The sequence below is a fragment of the Phoenix dactylifera genome, chromosome 14 (genome assembly GCF_009389715.1).
Source record: "Phoenix dactylifera cultivar Barhee BC4 chromosome 14, palm_55x_up_171113_PBpolish2nd_filt_p, whole genome shotgun sequence".
Lineage (NCBI taxonomy): Eukaryota > Viridiplantae > Streptophyta > Magnoliopsida > Arecales > Arecaceae > Phoenix > Phoenix dactylifera.
In genome coordinates this window covers 9,044,959-9,063,076 of record NC_052405.1, presented here as the reverse complement: position 1 = coordinate 9,063,076, position 18,118 = coordinate 9,044,959, and the positions used below count along the sequence as shown (strand labels likewise).

Genomic DNA, 18,118 nt, shown 5'->3' with positions numbered 1-18,118 from the left:
TAATAAGTAGCAACATAGATTCGTGTTCCAAGTTAGACACCTTCTTGGCTGCCACAATATTAGATCATGTACATCATCGGGTCATGATACGATCGGTATATACTTTTTGAGCAAAAGTATTGTACAGAAAAATAATTTACTTCATCTGCATGCATTTTTTTTCTTCTAAATTTTTAATCGATACATACGTGCATCTTGGTACATATAAAAATATGTATTAGGGTTATTTATGCGTGCTTGTAGACACGTGTGTATCATGAACTCAATTATTTAATGTACGAGCATATGTACGTGCATCTTATTACATATAAAATTATGTATTAGGGCTACGTGTATATAATATTTATGTACATATTATTCATGTGTGCCTGTAGATATGCGCGTATCATGATCAACTCAATTATTTAATGTACGAGCATATCATATTGGTTCCATGGTAAAGACCAACTTTCTGCCTCCCACATCACCACCAACACCAAGTGTTAGTTTTTCATCAAATTTTAGTTCATATTGAAGGTTAATAAGAACAACAGATGATTGCTAAGAGATACGAGTGAAATGGATTTAATAAAGCTGTCCAATTCCAAGATTTTCTATGCCGGAGCCAAGTGTTAATTTATTGTTAATCATTATTTAGTTCATATTAAGAGAATAAGAAAAGCAGATGATTGATACAAGACATGGGTGAGAGGTGGATTTAATAAGCTCTCCAACTCCAAGATTTTCTATGTGGAAGACCCGTCTTCTGCTGTCCTCCTCGCTTTGCTCTCTCTAAAGCATAACAAACTCTGACCCTCCAACAGAGACTTGCACTATCCAGTGGCTGTTCACAACCATCATTCCCTTCACCATGGCCTAAAGCACATCACCACCAACCATAACATCTCTCTCTCTCTCTCTCTCTCTCTCTCCCTCCCTCTCTCCCTCCCTCCCTCCCCCTCCCCAGCTAACCATTATAAATAAGAGCATCAACTTGCCTTGGATTTACCCAAGTTCTCTTGGAAGCAGAGCTTTGGCTGTATAGTTGTTTGTGAGCTTTCCAAGAGATTCTCCCCACCTGAGCCAAATAGAAGGAGAGAGTGTGTGCGTGCATTTGTGTGTGAGGAAGAGGATATGGACGCTGAGACGAGACAAAATTTCAAAGGGGACTCGGTGCTTGCCGTGGTCTCTGTTGATTGGAGAGGCAAGCCCTGCAAGCCCAAGCATGGTGGCATGAAAGCTGCTGTCTTCGTTTTAGGTATCTCTCTCTCTCTCTCTCTCTCTGTGTGTGTGTGTGTGTGTCTCTCTCTCTCTCTCTCTGTGCCCACACACAGTCTGAATTTTGACTGGTATTCTAACTGCTATTTTTTCTCGAAGGCTATTGAATTCTTCTTTGCATAAAAAAAGGCTCCTAAGCTTATGCAATTGTATTTAATGAGCGTATGTGCATTATTTTTAATTCATTTGTTGGGTTATTTGAGGGTCAATATGCTGAAACACTCTTGTATGGGCAATTTCAGTTACCTGGGATTTTTTCCCATCTCTTTTTTAAAGTTCTCCATTTTCTTTAAGTTTAATGTTTTTGGAATTAAGATGGCAGATTACATATATCAAAACATCTTGCTTGCTCCTGCTTTTGCTTTTCCAGGCATTCAAGCATTTGAAATCATGGCAATTGCTGCTGTGGGGAACAACCTCATAACATATGTGTTCAATGAGATGCACTTTCCTCTGTCGAAATCCGCAAACATAGTCACCAACTTCGTAGGGACTATCTTTCTCCTGTCTCTGCTTGGGGGATTCCTTTCGGATTCTTATCTGGGGAGCTTCTGGACCATGTTGATATTTGGATTTGTGGAGCTCTCAGTAAGTCATGCGTCTCTCTTTTTCACTGAATTGTACTTAGACATCCAATCCCACTGCTTCTTGTCTACATGAACATCAAATTGAGCAAGCAGGACAGAGATAGATAAGAAGAAGAATCTGCAGGCTGTTATTAAGGAGACAAATATAATGAAATTTTCTTAGTCCTTCCCTCGTCACTTGAGAAAGGCGAAGAAAAGGAATAAAACCATCAAAGGAAATTGCCAGCTTTCAAAATTCATATATATATATATATATATAATCAAGGTATGAAAAAAAAAAAATTTTAATGAGCACCCACTAAAGAAAAACTTTGTAGCCAAATTCTTTTCAAAATATAAAATAAATAAACCAAGTATCAAGAGAGGAGAAAAGAAAATGGGAGGTAACAAGGGGGAAAAGAAGCTATCCTTTCCCTGACATCATGGGTATATGTGCTGATTTTATCCAGGGATTCATACTACTAGCAGTCCAAGCGCATCTCCCCCAGCTGAGGCCACCTCAATGCAGCATGATGTCCAAAGAAGAGCATTGCATGGAGGCCAGAGGCTTCAAGGCCACTATATTCTTCATTGCTCTCTACCTGGTGGCCTTAGGGAGTGGGTGCCTGAAGCCTAACATGATTGCCCATGGTGCTGACCAGTTCAGGAAGGATGACCCAAAACAGTCGAGGAAGCTCTCAACCTACTTCAACACAGCCTACTTCAGCTTCTGTGTTGGTGAGCTCATTGCTCTCACCTTGCTCGTTTGGGTTCAGACTCGATCCGGGATGGATGTTGGTTTCGGTGTGTCGGCAGCTGCCATGGCAATGGCCCTTATCAGCTTGATATCTGGTATGCTCTTCTATAGGAACAAGCCACCTCAGGGCAGCATCTTTACCCCAATTGCAAGAGTAAGTTTCAATATCATTGCTTTCCCTTCTCTTCACTCATTGGCTTCATAAGATAATTGGCAGGGCTTCTTAGTTGTTATATTGCACAGTACCTACAGTTTCAATTATTAGCAGGTAATTCGATAACGATTTCTTCTTCTTTTCTGATCATCCAAGATGTTGTCAAAGCAATTGGATGTCCCAGATTGATTCCTTCTAAGAAAATTCTGGTGGTAAGCAAAGAAAACATGATATGATTACCCCCAGTAAGTGGGCTATTATGATGGTACTCATGTTATCCTGGGCGTTAGGTCCACAAATTTCCATGAGGTGTACTCTTTGAGAGTAAAGTGCTTAATATGATTGCAATTGTTCTATAATTACTCATGGTGAGTGGATAATTCTTCTAGGTTGTTGCTCAAGAATCTAAGGAATATCTTTTTGGTGCTACTGTGCTTAGTCAAACTAGTTGCCTTGTTATTTCCTCGAAACTAATGGATATCATCTTCTATCTTACTCAGAAATCCTGGAATTAACAAATAAATTAGTACCTCTTTAATTGGTCATGCTGCCTGCTTGTCTACTTGCATTAGTGTTCACTGTGATTGCTTGATTGTGTCATATAAATTACTTTAAGCCTGTTGTGAACAAATTTCCATCACTTTCAAGGATATTATATTCAATTATAGGTGGTTTTTGTGCTGATTGATATTTTTTTAATGGTCAAACAGTAGAAAGTCATGAGCATGCTTCTCTTGAGTCCTTAAGTTTGTACTTACATGAAAGCTCTTAATATATATATATATATATATATATATATATATATATATATATATATATATATATATATATATATATATATATATTATTTATATATATGTTGATTGTAGACATGCTTAGGCTGTTGATGACGACACAGGTCTATTTTAGTCTAAATAAAATGTAGGTCGGTTTACAGGATTATTCTATGTCAAGAAAGATTAACTTTCATTATATATAAATTCCCCCCTCTAATGATTATTAAAATAGCCACCTTCTATTTCTTGCTAGACCTCTGTTTCTGCTGATGGAGAAGGGTCTAAAATTTGCTGAGCGAATAGTTTGGGTGTCTGATTTCTAGGATTAATTAGAAGCATCCTATATAAATAAATAAACAAACATCGAAGTGTGTATGCTGTTTAGTTAAGATTTAAGACTTCTAAAACACTATCTTCTTTCTACCAACTTTATTCAAAATAAGAAAATTTAAACTCTATGCATATTCTTATCCTCAGATCCATTTGCTATGGTATCTAATATAGTTTGGTATTAAAAATTTTGCAGGTCTTCGTAGCTGCGATTACTAAAAGAAAGCAAGTCTGTCCATCTAGCTCTGAAATGCTTCGCCAGTGCCGAAACAATGCACCTGATCGCCTTGTAGTCGGTGGTGGCCTCCGACACACCGACAAATTCAGGTCTGCAATTCTATATATAATATAAATCCCTCATAGAGCAGTGCCCACACGAACAAAGATTAAGAGGTGTCCCTTGAATTATTTAAACCCACTGGTATTAACAATTGAAGACAGGATAGTTTAGATGTCACGAGCTCAGTTGCATCCATTTGGATTTAGGGCTTTACTGCTCATGCAGATAGCTTTAGAATAGGCTGCTCTCTCTCTCTCTCTCTCTCTCTCTCTCTCTACATATATATGTTTCATTGGATGTATAATAACATGGCTGTTTTGAAGAGAGAAGGAGGAAGTAGGCTGGCTAATTTCTTTAACTACAAGATCTGTAACTTCCATACTCATTATTATTTTGATATAAATGCAGGTTTCTGGACAAGGCCTGCATCAAAGTTCAAGATGATTCTAACATGAAGGAGAGCCCATGGAGGCTGTGCACCATTACTGAAGTTGAGCAGGTGAAGATAATCCTCTCGGTGATCCCTATCTTCGCATGCACCATTATCTTCAACACAGTATTAGCTCAACTTCAGACCTTCTCAGTCCAACAAGGAAGTGCCATGAACACCCAACTCACGAAATCCTTCCATATCCCTCCTGCTTCTCTCCAATCCATCCCTTACATCATTCTTATTGTTCTCGTCCCCCTGTATGAGATCTGCTTTGTCCCTCTAGCTCGAAGGCTCACTGGAAAGGAATCAGGGATCACTCCTCTCCAACGCATTGGCATCGGCCTCTGCACCGTGACCTTCTCGATGGTTGCGGCAGCCTTGGTGGAGAAGAAGAGAAGGGAGGTGGCTATTGGTTCGGATAAGCTTCTGTCCGTCTTTTGGATAGCCCCACAGTTCCTCATCTTTGGACTCTCAGAGATGTTCACAGCTGTGGGCCTCATCGAGTTCTTCTACAAGCAGTCATCGGCTGGGATGCAATCCTTTTTGACAGCCATGACCTATTGCTCCTACTCATTTGGATTCTTCTTAAGCTCGCTTTTAGTCTCACTGGCGAACAAGATCACCTCAAGCTCATCAAAGGGTGGCTGGCTCAGTGACAACGACCTCAACAAGGATAGGCTGGACTACTTCTATTGGCTCCTCGCAGCCCTCAGCCTCCTTAATTTCTTCAATTACCTTTACTGGTCCAATTGGTACTCTTGCATTCCATCTCCATCAACTACTCCAGCGCATGGTCCCTATGGTGAAGAGGACCACCTCAGCTTCAGTTCCTCAAAGCATGTAGAAGCTGGGAATATAGTGTGAAAAGGCTAGCTTCACCACTTTTTTTTTTTTTTTTTAACTTCTCACTTTTTATCTTGACCTTGTATTAAGCTAAAGAAAGGTAAAATAATGGAAAACATAAATATATGATCATGTTACTTTTATACCAAACTTGTTGCAGTGGCGGGCTGACATGTCCACTAATGATGTCGAAGTCTTTGACTGGATTACAAGGATATTTAACCAAACACCACATTGTAAATGTCTCGAATAGAGCTATGAAGGAGTTAGGTGCAGGAACATAGTCAAGATGTCTATTAGGCTTTGCTGTCTTCCTGTCCACCTTTACTGTTGTTGTCATCAAAGTCCTCGTCACATACTGTTGTGTGAGAAATTAAGAGATGGATTCCTCTCTGTAAGGAAATTGAGATATGGATGTGGTAGAGTAGAACTTGTGCTGAGGTGGTTAAAAAGGAGAAATTAAAGGTCCACTTAGGAACGGTCCATGTCTTGTGATTTGATGCATTATGGGGAGGTGAATGAAACCTGCAACACAGAACAAGATGGTGGATTGGAGCAGAGCTCAGCAGAGCTCCTATGCCTTTGTCAGGTATCTTTTCCATCCAAACAGGTCCCATATATGTCCTGGTGGGAACATATATAGGCCCTCTCATTCAAGGAGCATAGAGTTGAGCTTGGCATTATAGTTGACATCCTTATGCTTGCCAAACAAAGATATCATGAAGCCAATGGACCCCATGAGCTCTGGAGCTGGCTTTTCTCTTGAAAGCTACCCACTCTAGAAGCTGGAGTTGTTAGTGAAACATACTTAAAATTGATCCTTTCCGGGAGATGTGGCTTTAAGAGCTTGGAGGCAAAAGAAAGATGCACGCTCTCGAGCTTTGTTATAATTGCAACTTCCGTTGTCAGAGGAAATGAGAGATGAAAAAAAGTCATCCAATAGCCGTGAAGGGAAACTCTCTGGGAATAGCGTTTTGTGGATATGTTGTGATGACACCATCAGATTGTGGCTACTCTTGGGAGCCAATTATTTTGTTTAGAGTGTTCATTGAGGTGTGTTTAATTATTGGAAAGGCCCCTCAACAAATATACATATATATATTGGAAAGGCCAAGGAAAAGAAAGCCTAGTAACTAGAAGCAATTGATATTGCCCTGGAATTTTTAGCAGAGGTAGTGGATGAAGTAGTATGGAGGAACATTCCTTTAATAATATGTTGAATATTTTTTTGATGAAAAAAATTACAAATCAAACCTAATCTTGAACATAAGTAAAATATTTATTGTTTCTTGTTAAAAAGAAGAAGAAAGAAAGAGAGCAGAAGTGGCATCTAAATGCCATGAAACATGCTCTGTTGTCTGGGATTTGGATAAGAATGAGATGAGTTCAGTATCGGCGTCGGTCTGCGACAAACTTAACATAGACCTGCACTAAACTAGCCTTGTTCTCCAGGTTAGGAAAAAAAAAAAAAAGAAATATGCTCAAATATATTCGAATTGCACTGAATCATGCGAAACTGCGCTAATCTACATTTTCTGAAAGAAGCCTCACTAATTCATTCTTTTGTTTCTGCTGGACCACCCTATATATATGAACCCATGCCGCGACGCCAAATTGGACCAAAGTCCTAGCTGCTGAAAATTAACTGCATATGTGTGGAGAGTTGTCCAATGGTTGGGACATTTCTCAATTAGATTCATTAACTGCATATAAAAATATTTTTTGGTTAAGTCTAGGCTAGCTGGATTGTGCCACATTAGTTGTTGCAATTTTGGTGAGATAAGATGATGCTCAATTAGTTACAAGCACTGATAGATAGACCCAAGTATATATATAGGAGAGCTACATGGGTGGATGATATTCTGTGTTATAGAACCATTTTTCTCTGATTTATGTCCAATGGGACCATAGGCCAAGGCCGGGCTTGATCTAGTCTGGATCTAATCAAGCTTGATTTAAAATTAGCTTTCAGCTTGAAAGTTGACATCCAGCTTGAATATTTTACATTAATTCGAGCTTTAGAAAGAAAAAAAAATTATTGTAGTATGGGAAGAGGTTACAAAAAAATAAATAGTGGTAGAGGTGGATCCGAGGTTGAGTCAGATCAGAGTTTGGCCCAAAAGAAAAAAAAAACTAATATATATATATATATATATATATATATATATATATATATATATATATATATAACTCATTTTTTTTTGACGTAAGAAGAGGAAAGAAGGACCTTCCCTCGATTTATTAAAACAGAATAAAGAATATGGAGTTTATAAGTGAAAGCAAGAAGTAAAAAATACAGTGATGCAAGAACAAATGTTAGAGAAACTATGACATAGATAGAAAATTGAGGAGAAATGTTTTCTCTATCTTTGATAAACAAAAGCGTACAATATATATATACACAATTCTAGGGAATAAGGATCCTTTGAATGGTGGCTGAGATATGGAATATACAATAATGATAAATTTATATGGAGAGAGAATCAGGAGAGGTCAACGATTTGATGAGTTGTGAGATTTGTATAGATGTAATATATCCCTTAAATAGTGGTTGAGATATGGGATATATAGTAATGGTAGATTTATCCATGGTGGCTGAGATATACCGAGCCGTAATGGGATATATTCTGTAATGGGTTTTCAAGCTTAAACGTGATATCTGTACTCTCAATCAAGGTAACCTCTCACTTATGGCTTATTATAATACCATTAAAGGATACTGGGATGAACTGGCAGCACTTCAAACGAATTCGATATATGTTTTTGTGGTGGCTGAGATATACCAAGCCGTAATGAGATATATTCCGTAAATAGTGGATTTGTATAGCTGTAATAATAAAGACCAATCTCTAGTTGAAGCCTCAGTTCTTCTTCCTCCATAAACACCCATGTCAGGTCTTTCTCTTGTCGAAGCATAGCCCTCGCACATAGCAAATTGATTGACGTCCTTTTTTTTATAAAAATATCATTGAGTTCCTCTCCTATCAAATTTGCCAAAACATAACCAGTACAAGGCGATGAATCTTTTTTGAGTCACCAAAAATCTTTTTTAATAGCCGACATACAGCTATTAAAAATTGCCTGGAGAGGATGACGAGTTTCTTTACAGTCATCCTGGACTTTTTTTTTCTTCTTCTTTTTTAATATCCGACCATACTCCTTTGTGAATGGGCAGAGAAGGAGATGATGATTAACAATTTACTGGAGGGCTCTGCATGAGAGGAAACCAGAACTCATGAGACGTCTTTTTCCAGCTCAGAGATACTCTTGGGTATGGGAGAAATTATTACCTACGCCGTATGCATGGTATGGCCGTGCATGCAGCCAATAATGGCTGCTGGTTTCTATAGACTCCATTCAACGAGCATACATCTTGGTGCACCATCATAATCAGCGGTCATGATTGGTTACGCGCATGGATCCACTAGTGCATGCAGCGTATTGGCAATAATTTCTCTCCGTGTGGATCTTTGTTTCAAGGTAAGCCGCATGAACAGTTTCACTTTCTTCGGTGCATTTATCTTCTATAGTGTTATATAGCTGACAAAAAAAAGTAAAGGAGCTCACCGAAAATCCACCAAAGTTCATGAGTTTTGCATCGGTACATCTGCAATTCTAGAGGGTTAAGGAGCTCGATCTCCTACTTCGCTGTTCTCTTTTGAAACATATCCACTTTCGGAAAACTTTAGACTACTTTATGAGCCATGTATGGAGAGAGAGAGAGAGAGAGAGAGAGAGAGAGAGAATAAAATAGTAGAGTTGAACGATATGAGAGGCCCATCTACAGTTGAACTCGAGAGTGGTAATGCATCCCTGGTGTTTGCATTATATTTCAGAAAAGAGATACGAAGACGTATACTTGGATCCAGATTAATTAATTATTTTGGATTAATCAATATAAAAGGAAGGAGAAATTAAAAAAGTGAAAATAGAGAGGTAAAAGTAGCTAAATTATTTATGCTTGCTATTGAGTGAACAATGTTAGTCGATGTTGGGTTGCTGATGCCTTGCCCCCTGTTCGAATTCACTCCAAATGAATCCTTGTGGATTCTACTGAGATCCATCAAGCCTTCTGTAGTTTGTAAAAGACACCTTCTGCAATCTGTAAACAGCCCCTTGGGATCCTTTAATTTTTTTCAATGCCTTTTGCAGTTCGTAGCAGCCACCTTTTGTTAATCCTTTTTTTCAATACTTTTTTTTCTTTTTTCTTCTTTTTTTGGTTCATCCTTTATTTCTTCACAGCTCCATCTTTGTTCTCAGGGTGATATCTTCCCTCACTGGTGTAACTCATTCACTTTGATTGGTAATAAAAGCCGGGTGGCTGTTGCCTTCCCAATTACCATTCAAAAAGAGAGTGAACACTGTTGGAGATATCCTCGAATGAGTTCTGTAAGAACCAGAGGATAGTGAAAGCCAACACGTATGTCTAATGGTGGAGACCAAATTGTTTTTTTTTTTTCCTTTTCTTTTGGTGAAAGGAGCAAATTGTTTCAATGTCTGCTGGTGAGTAGAGAATACGAAGGTGATCATTCACCAATTTCGAAACTTGCTTCAATAAATGGAAGGAAGGGCATTCAGTCCAGTAAACAAAGCTCCCGTTTAATAAGTAGAGTTATATATCTCTATGGACATATTATTTTCATATTTCGAATCTATAACACTCAGGTAATAATTAAGCAATAAAATTATCGGCGGTGTGTCTCGAGTGCATAGGATGCAGTTGGCTTGTGAAGCAGGCCTCAATGTACCAACTTGATTGCTTTCATGAGTGAAACATCATGGAAAGGAGATGAGAGAAATAATTTAGGAAATTGATCTTTAAGGTACTGTGACCAGACCAGAATCCAAGGTTTGCTCCATTTGCAGCATGGATTTGAGACTGCAGAGAAAGCTAGCATAGTAGGTCTGCGTTCCAGAAGAGGGAGGAGGTGGATCTCAAGCTTTGTGCGGAAGAGAATACAAGTCTCCTTGTGTAGTATAATTTCCCCGAGATGATTGTTTGCCAAGGTAGCTGTCAGTGTAGTAATACCCGCCATTTTCATTTGCCTAACAAATCAAGGTTCATTAATTTTAGATCTTTAATACTGAGACCAATATCTTTTCCAGTTGATCAGACAAAAGCCACCAGAGATCAGATTACTTCCTGTTGTGGGAATAAAGGATCTCGAACTTAGTCCCACATCAACTGAATAGCGAAAAGGTCTGTGCCTTAAATGGAGGGCTCGATTACTCTTTCCTTATGAGGCGCCTTTTAAAGGGCAAAATCGTGAGGGGAGTAAGCTGCCCATGACACGCGTCACGCGATACGTACGCACTTCCTCAAAGCGGACAATACCTTCTGTGGGGACGCGGTCTTCTTTTCTTGTTCAAGTTCGGTAGAGGCTAAGGTCTGAGGTCGGAGGAACTCCGACCTCAACAATGACGCGCCAGATAGGGGCCCTTGACTTCGATACAGACCTCCCCACTCCTTTTCAGAAGAAGGATATTTGGATGCATCTAAGCAGGAAATAGCTCAAGATGATAACTCGAAAGCTGAGATATAATATAATGGTGGGGGAGAAAGAACTGAGTTGACAAAAGTAAGCTGTCCACCTAATTAAGAGAGCGAGGTGCCTTCCATGTAGCATGTTTATGGTCAACATGGTTAATAAGTGGAAGTCAACATATTGCAAACCAAGATGGTTGATTGGGTGCTCTCTTTCCTATCTATGGTAAATAATTTTAAGAAATGTTGGTCTGAGAACCCATGCAGGCATATGTTTAGTCCCACATTGATTATTTGGTGAAGAGATCGCACGAGTTAGTAGAGGCTGACCACGACTATCGTGGTACTTATGATTAAATTTGAATGGATTTGAACTCTTAGCATGACGAAAACGTCGGAGCTTGAACGAAAAGAGGATATAAGAATTAGTGCATGCGTGTGTTTAGTCCCACATCGGTTATTCATCGAAAAGATCTTGAGTACTTATACAGAACTAAGGAACCCAAAGAATATTTTCCGATGGTGAGCTGTTGAGTAGATGCTTCAAAGATACAGAAGATTAAGGTGTCATCTGTAAATAGAAAGTGCCAGCTAACTTTGGCAAAAACTTCTCTAAATCCTTCTTAAGAATGATGCCAACTATGTTTCTAGTTTTGCAGCAACCGATACTTTCATTTGAAGAAGTAAACTATCCAAGCATAAATCAGTCATGAAGGAAAACAGGCTGTCATGGCAAACACTTTGAAGATTATTTCGATAATTCCATGGATGAGACTGATAGGATGATAGTCTCATAAAATTGCAGATCCTTTTTCAGGAAGTAGGGTGATAAAAGAACAATCCATTGTTTCAGGGTATGTGCAAAGGGAGCAAGCAGGAAGGGAGAGGCAGAGAGAGGAAGCTTATTTTTTGTAATAAACAACAGCTAAAAAATGTATTATAACTTTTTTATTGATTTATTTGTACTTCTGGGCTCATCAAGCCACAAATGAACAAACAATGTAAAGGTCAAGCAGGTTGACACAGAACTGAGTTCTGAGCTAATCACAAACTTGCTCACAAGCAGCTTGCAAACATTATAAATGAGACTGCAATCATCCTGTCAGTACTCTCTCTTTTTATGCAGACATGCATTTTCTGAGAACTCCTAGTAGGCCGGTACTATTTTTTTGCATAAGCAAAGCCTCAGTTGCTGGTTGCAAGAGATCTAATTAAATTGTTCCAAAACCATGCATGCAAGAGATCCATTTTTTTCTCTATTTCATCAATAGCAGTCAATCGTGAGTGCGTAGATGGATAACAATTGGCAGTTTGACACAGGATGGCATGTTTCCGTATACCAAGCTTGCAACATCATTATCTGCGGCCAAAATTGTCCGGATATCCCGTGCATGCATATCCAGTATGATCACCTGCGTATCTTCACTATCTATCCATAAGTCCGGATTACTCCGATCTGAATCTGGCAAGACTTCCAAAGGACTTCATATCAGATTCGCGGTCAGAAAGAACAGCATATCCGCTTGGATCCTGGATATGCTACTCCCTTCCCCACCACGGAATACCCCCCCTAACCCGGCCTAGAACCCGGCGGCTTCCTCGGAATTAACGGATCCGGAAGGACAAGACCCGAAATCCACACAACTAACTAATCCTTATTCCCGGAATAATCCTGGTAGAACTAGGAGACGTTCCGGATTACCATAATAACCAAGTAAGCAAGGGTTTTTTCGTAATCTAATGTTATTTAACGAATAGGAATCCGACACGTGGCCAGAGTTCTAAATTACCTCGTCTCTGTTCCCAAAAAAGGCAACGAATTATTCGCACTGGCCAAGGAATTGGTTCACCCCCCGAAAATATCGTGGGAAACGAATATAGGTTCGGCTTTCCTCCGTTTCCCCTCTCTAAGTTGGCAACCCCAAACCCAAAAATCCCTTTGCCTAACCCTAGCCCTAATCCTAGTTTTCGTTGAAAGTTATGGGAACGCTGATCGGTCAAACCCTAGGGAAAGCAGGTCGGATCGCGGCCGCCGACGGCCGCTCCGTCAAGCGGACCAAGAGGCGGGTGACGGCGGGTATGCACGACTTCTTGACGTTCCCGTCCACCGGCGACGAGCCCTCGAGCGGGCTCGAGGGGCCGTTCCGGAAGAACGTGCGGGCCTTCGTCGCACGGTGCGGCCGGAGAGTCCCGCCGCATGCGGTGCTCGCCCGGCCGCAGCTGGCGACGTGGAGGGTGGCGTTCCGCCTCGGCGGCGAGTCGGATGGCGGCGGGCCGCCGGCCGTCGAGGTCGACGTGGTCGAGGAGGACGTCGCCCGGTCGAAGAATGTCTATTGCGACGATTGCCGCGTCGTCGGTAAGAATCCGATCTCGGCTGGTCCGTCGCCGATCTTTATTGCTTTAATATATCGATGGCTGTGATTGCATCTGATCAAAATTTCCGGCTATTAAATTATTCGATCTGATAAGCACGCCATACCCGTCTAATTAATTCAACCTTTTAATTTCAAAAGTCTTAAGATTTTGACCCGACGTAAAAGTCAGAGGAGGCGGGGTCCATATCACGGATCGTGCACGAATCTCCATGCTGCGGTGATTGTACCCCACCGTCCCTGATTGCTGACGATTAAATAATTTTTCACTCCAAAATTAAAAGATAAAGTTTTCTGAATAAGTTTTTATTTTTATTTTTTTTCGATTCAAGAAAAGCGTAGAATTGATCGTTTTGATGTTGATTTGTGGTTCCTTTAATCAAGATATTTTTGGAAAAAAATAATTGATCTGTTTTAATTACGTAAGAATTATTGGTGGGGATACCTTGACAGGTTGGAGCGGTCATCCTGTTTGTGGAAAGCGATATCACTTCATTATCCGGAATAGCGGTATTCCGATATCCAGTTACCAGCAGACATGTCCGCGCTGTCGGGCTCCGCTGCACTCGTCCGGCTTAAGGTGGGAACAAGTAACCTCGCACTTATCCTAAGCTAAAGGATGATAAGAATACATGGGAATAGTAATAGCAATTTGAGATTATGCTATTCCAAAACCCAATGTTGACTTAATCTTGTATGATGGCGGGTTGTTTTGCAGCTGCAATTCATGCAACTACGAGATGAAATCTGGTGATATAGAAGATTGGATGAGTCTTCAGTTCGAAGATCCTACTCATTTGCTGCATGGTGTCGTGCATGCTAATGGTTACGGCCACCTTCTTAGGATTAATGGCCGCGAGGGTGGCTCGAAGATTTTAAGAGGATGTGATTTAATGGATTTCTGGGACAGGCTATGTAAATTCCTCCGTGTCAGGTATATTGCTATCCATTTCCAAGTTCATATTTTTAAATCTTGTTAATTTTCTATCAATTCGAAGATAATCGGTTGAATGTTTGCATACTTTCATCCTGTTTCGTTTGTCGAGCACTAGAGTCTCATGGGATTGCACACTCAATTCAGTAGGTAATAACATCATTTTGTGGTGTTTTGACCATCATGATCATCATCAATCATCACTATAGCTAGAATTGAAATCAGATTACACATTCAATTCAGTAAGTAGGTAGTAACAACATTTGGCTCAAGAAAAAAGTAATGCTCTTAATGGCCAAAATGAAACGGAGTCCCCTGAATTATGGCTTCCACAGTAATGATTAGTAATTATTTTACCTATGCAGGGATGATCACTCCTCAATTATGACTGCCATCAATGTCTCCGTTCGAAATACGGCAAACCTTCAATGAGGCTGAGATGGATGGACCTGTTTTTGGGATCCGGATCCTTTAGGGCTCATCAATTTTGATTTAAATTAGAAGTAAAGTTGGTAGTGCATGGGACCCACCAGATATAATCTGCATCTCCTTCCATTAGTGACCTGCCACGTCAGTTCGAAATGCTGTCACCCACCTGTGTGCAGATAAATATGAGAAAATACAAATATGTTAATAAAAAAATTAATATTATTATTTATACATATATTAATAAAAAAATAAAGAAACGAAGCAATCTTCCGCCAAAGTTTATCCTAATAATTTATTTATCAATATCAAAAATAATTAAAGATGCAAATGAGTTGGATTGGGTTTTGGATCTGATTACACCCGGACCTTAACATGTCAGGTCAACATCCAAAGTTTTGTGATCTAATTTTTGTAGTTCAAAGTAGACCTGTTAGGGTTCGATTGGATCAGGTCTTAATAGGAAGTCGATGGGGACCCAACAAGGGGACCCATGTCTAACCCATGCATCTTGACTTCAGGAATGGATCAAGTCAAGACCAAGTCAGCTTCAAATCCAATCTAGATCTACCCAACCCACTTGCACCCATGAGAGGACTTTTAGCAATCATTTATGCATGACTTTGTGTTTTCAGGGTAATATTATATAGCATTATTGACTAAGGATGATGTTTTGTGGTTATGACAGAAAGGTTACGCTCATGGATGTCTCGAAGAAGCAAGGCATGGAGTACCGGCTCCTCCATGCAGTCACCTCAGGCCGATCGTGGTATGGAGACTGGGGATACGAATTCGGTGCTGGAAGCTTTGGTCTCACCGCTGATGCCTACCAGAAGGCAGTAGACACCCTCTCCAGCACGCCATTATCTCTCTTCCTCCCCCATGACCGACCACCTCGCACCCAACTGGAGAGCACCATCTCCTTGTATCGAGCCCTGTCGGACCGCCCGCTAAGGACGGTGAGCGACCTCTTCAGATACTTGGTGCAGTTGCTTCGGGATTCCCATGAACAGAAACATTCAGAACTTACGAAGGAGGAGGAGGCATGGACAGCGGAGGATGTCGTGCTGGCTGAGGATGCCATCATCGAGTTTTTACGAGACGTTGGTTGGTTCCGGTGGGTCACCCAGCGTTCTCTCAGGGAAGCCACATGCCGGGCTATACGGTCGCCCGAGCTGCTTGATTACTGCCTCAAGAGAATGGGTGGTAAATTGACTGATGATGGCACCATTGTTGCAGTCAGATGCCATGCTGGGACTAATGTTATCGAGTACAGGTTTGCCTCTTCTTATCGTTTGAAACTCTTTAAGATAAAGTTGCAAAACCTGTCACTAATATCGAGTTCTAGATGGCGACCCTCTGTGATCTGAAGGTCCTTAATTCGTAGCTTTGATGCTGTACCTTGGTTTTTTTTTTTTTTTTTGTACGTTGTTTGGTCATTAATATGCACTGGTTTCTCAAGCTAGTTCTTGGCTTGCCTCTTTACAGGCTTGAAGCTAATTCGACGAAGCCATTGCCTGCTCAGTACCTCTGCAGGCCATCAGCCTATCACCTCCTCCATGACATGAAGTTCCTGTATGATGCGCTTCTAAACCCCACGACCATGCAGCCCTGCAAGCCTCAGTTGAAATGGGAGCACACCCGGAATGCCGCATCGAAGCTCCTCGACTGCAAGCAATTCATTAAACACTACGACAAGATGGATGATCTGGGGGCTTCAAATCCATTTGCAGTTCGCATTTGTTGTCGTGTCGAGGTGGTCGACCGGCCGAAGGATTACACCGCTCCCCCGCCGGAGCTCCTGGTCCTTCCCACAGCTGCTACGGTTGCAGACCTGAAGTCTGAAGTCACCAAAGCATTCCAAGAGACTTACCTGATCTTCAAAAACTTCCAAGCTGAACAGGTTCTAGTAGATCACAGAGGTGTTGGTGATGCCACTCGAATTAAGCATATACTTAGATCGAACGAGATCGTCCGAGTTAGAGGGAGGTGCCTGGCGGGAGATGAGGACAGGCTCGAGCACTTCCGGATGGAGAGGGGCATGGATGAATGGATAGTGGACTGCATCTGTGGAGCCAAAGATGATGATGGCGAGAGAATGCTGGCTTGTGATATGTGTGGGGTGTGGCAGCACACAAGATGTTCTGGGATCAGTGATTTGGATGAGGAGGTACCTGCACAGTTTGTCTGTAGGCTGTGTGGAAGCTCCAGCAAGAGCATCATTTCTAGTGACAGCACCACTTTTGGGAGGTGCCAGAATCAGCAATTTCATCAGTCACCGCAGAGGGTAAATATAGAAGTTTGACCTCAGTGGGGTGACAATGTGAATTGAACTGATATGCATACATAGATTAGGGATACCAGATTTGTTGATTGCAATAGTTACTATAAGAAATTTTTTTTACTCTCTTCTTGCAATGGGTAAATACAGCACAATGTATCGGTTTCACTCAGACTTCAAATGGCAAGGTCAAGGAAGAGGAGAAAAAGATGTAATATATTATATTTAACTCAGATTAGGAGCCTTGGTACTTTTAGAATTTTCAGAACTTGAGCTCCATTTCGAGTGTAATGAGTTGGCTGCATTATAGGAGGTAAAACTCGAGCTATACCTCCATTTTGAAGAATTAAGTGCAAATTTATCTTTTAGGTTATATACTTTAACTAGTTTGGTTCTTATGATGGGTGGAAGTCGGGTTACAGTTTCAGCACATGATTAGCCGGAGTTCAAGTTAAATTAGAACAAATGATCTTGTATTGGATTATAAAAAACTAAGGGAGATATTTAGGCCCTATATTTTTGAATTAGAATATTTGGCATCGAAGTAATTTTCGTATGGCCATAATACTATGGACACAGCCGTCTTGCCTACTATTGCTGAGAATGATATTTCGGGCCATTATCGTTGTGTGGGCCCAAGATTGGTGCTGACTTTCTTTTAAGAAAAGATTAGGTATTACAAGAGCGAGTTGCAGAAGGGCAAAAACACGCGCACACAAAAAAAAAAAAAAAAATCATGTTTCTGAGACTCTCATGTTATTTTTGGTTCACTGAATGAGCACTGGAATGGATGGAGATTCCAATTTTTTTAGCCTCATTCAAATATTTGGTATTACACTAAAGAACGAAATCCTTATTCTTTTGGAATCCTGATTTTTTTATTTATTTCAAGAATGACAATTCCACTCGATCACTTACATGAAAATGGAAATGAATGATTTTTTTTTCTTTCAATGAAGTAATTGATAACCTTTAAGGTATAAAACTGTAACAAGGATATTGCAAAAAATAATATAAAAATGATCGCATGCTAATATATAACTAGATAAAATAAACAGTTTAACCAAAATTAATTATTAAAAAAAATTAACCAAAATTTTTATTCCTTTTCCACGCAGTCCAACAGAAATGGAATCGTGATTTTGATTCCCTTCCCTCCATTCTCCTTCCTATTTCGATTCTTTTTTCATTCCAAAGTGGGTTTGCCAGAACAAACAGATTAAC

The 18,118-nt window shown here is 40.3% G+C and overlaps 3 protein-coding genes across 3 annotated transcripts; all 3 read left to right on the top strand.

Annotated features, from left to right (window-relative positions):
• The first annotated feature begins 746 nt into the window (after positions 1–746).
• LOC103704873 (protein NRT1/ PTR FAMILY 4.4-like) lies at positions 747–5,546 on the top strand. Its single transcript, XM_039133559.1, has 5 exons — positions 747–1,237; positions 1,628–1,845; positions 2,294–2,734; positions 4,037–4,167; positions 4,529–5,546. The coding sequence occupies exons 1-5, from the start codon at positions 1,114–1,116 to the stop codon at positions 5,415–5,417; spliced, it is 1,803 nt and encodes a 600-aa protein (XP_038989487.1). The 5' UTR covers positions 747–1,113; the 3' UTR covers positions 5,418–5,546.
• A 7,236-nt stretch (positions 5,547–12,782) lies between these two features.
• LOC113462577 (PHD finger protein At1g33420-like) lies at positions 12,783–13,318 on the top strand. The gene has a single exon (XM_026803738.2). The coding sequence runs from the start codon at positions 12,862–12,864 to the stop codon at positions 13,300–13,302; it is 441 nt and encodes a 146-aa protein (XP_026659539.2). The 5' UTR covers positions 12,783–12,861; the 3' UTR covers positions 13,303–13,318.
• A 393-nt stretch (positions 13,319–13,711) lies between these two features.
• On the top strand, positions 13,712–17,173 carry LOC103704801 (PHD finger protein At1g33420-like). Its single transcript, XM_026803737.2, has 4 exons — positions 13,712–13,833; positions 13,972–14,187; positions 15,302–15,889; positions 16,102–17,173. Exons 2-4 carry the CDS (start codon positions 13,994–13,996, stop codon positions 16,916–16,918), a joined length of 1,599 nt encoding a protein of 532 aa, XP_026659538.2. The 5' UTR covers positions 13,712–13,833; positions 13,972–13,993; the 3' UTR covers positions 16,919–17,173.
• The last annotated feature ends 945 nt before the right edge of the window (positions 17,174–18,118 follow it).

What these genes read in the sequence shown, in the direction of transcription:
- LOC103704873 (XM_039133559.1), top strand. Translation starts at nt 1,114, where the DNA reads ATGGACGCTGAGACGAGACAAAATTTCAAAGGGGACTCGGTGCTTGCC. An exon ending in AGCTGCTGTCTTCGTTTTAG is followed by an intron (nt 1,238 to 1,627) that starts GTATCTCTCTCT and finishes TTGCTTTTCCAG; the next exon opens with GCATTCAAGCATTTGAAATC. An exon ending in TCTTTACCCCAATTGCAAGA is followed by an intron (nt 2,735 to 4,036) that starts GTAAGTTTCAAT and finishes AAAATTTTGCAG; the next exon opens with GTCTTCGTAGCTGCGATTAC.
- LOC113462577 (XM_026803738.2), top strand. Translation starts at nt 12,862, where the DNA reads ATGGGAACGCTGATCGGTCAAACCCTAGGGAAAGCAGGTCGGATCGCG.
- LOC103704801 (XM_026803737.2), top strand. Translation starts at nt 13,994, where the DNA reads ATGAAATCTGGTGATATAGAAGATTGGATGAGTCTTCAGTTCGAAGAT. An exon ending in TGTAAATTCCTCCGTGTCAG is followed by an intron (nt 14,188 to 15,301) that starts GTATATTGCTAT and finishes TGGTTATGACAG; the next exon opens with AAAGGTTACGCTCATGGATG. An exon ending in ACTAATGTTATCGAGTACAG is followed by an intron (nt 15,890 to 16,101) that starts GTTTGCCTCTTC and finishes GCCTCTTTACAG; the next exon opens with GCTTGAAGCTAATTCGACGA.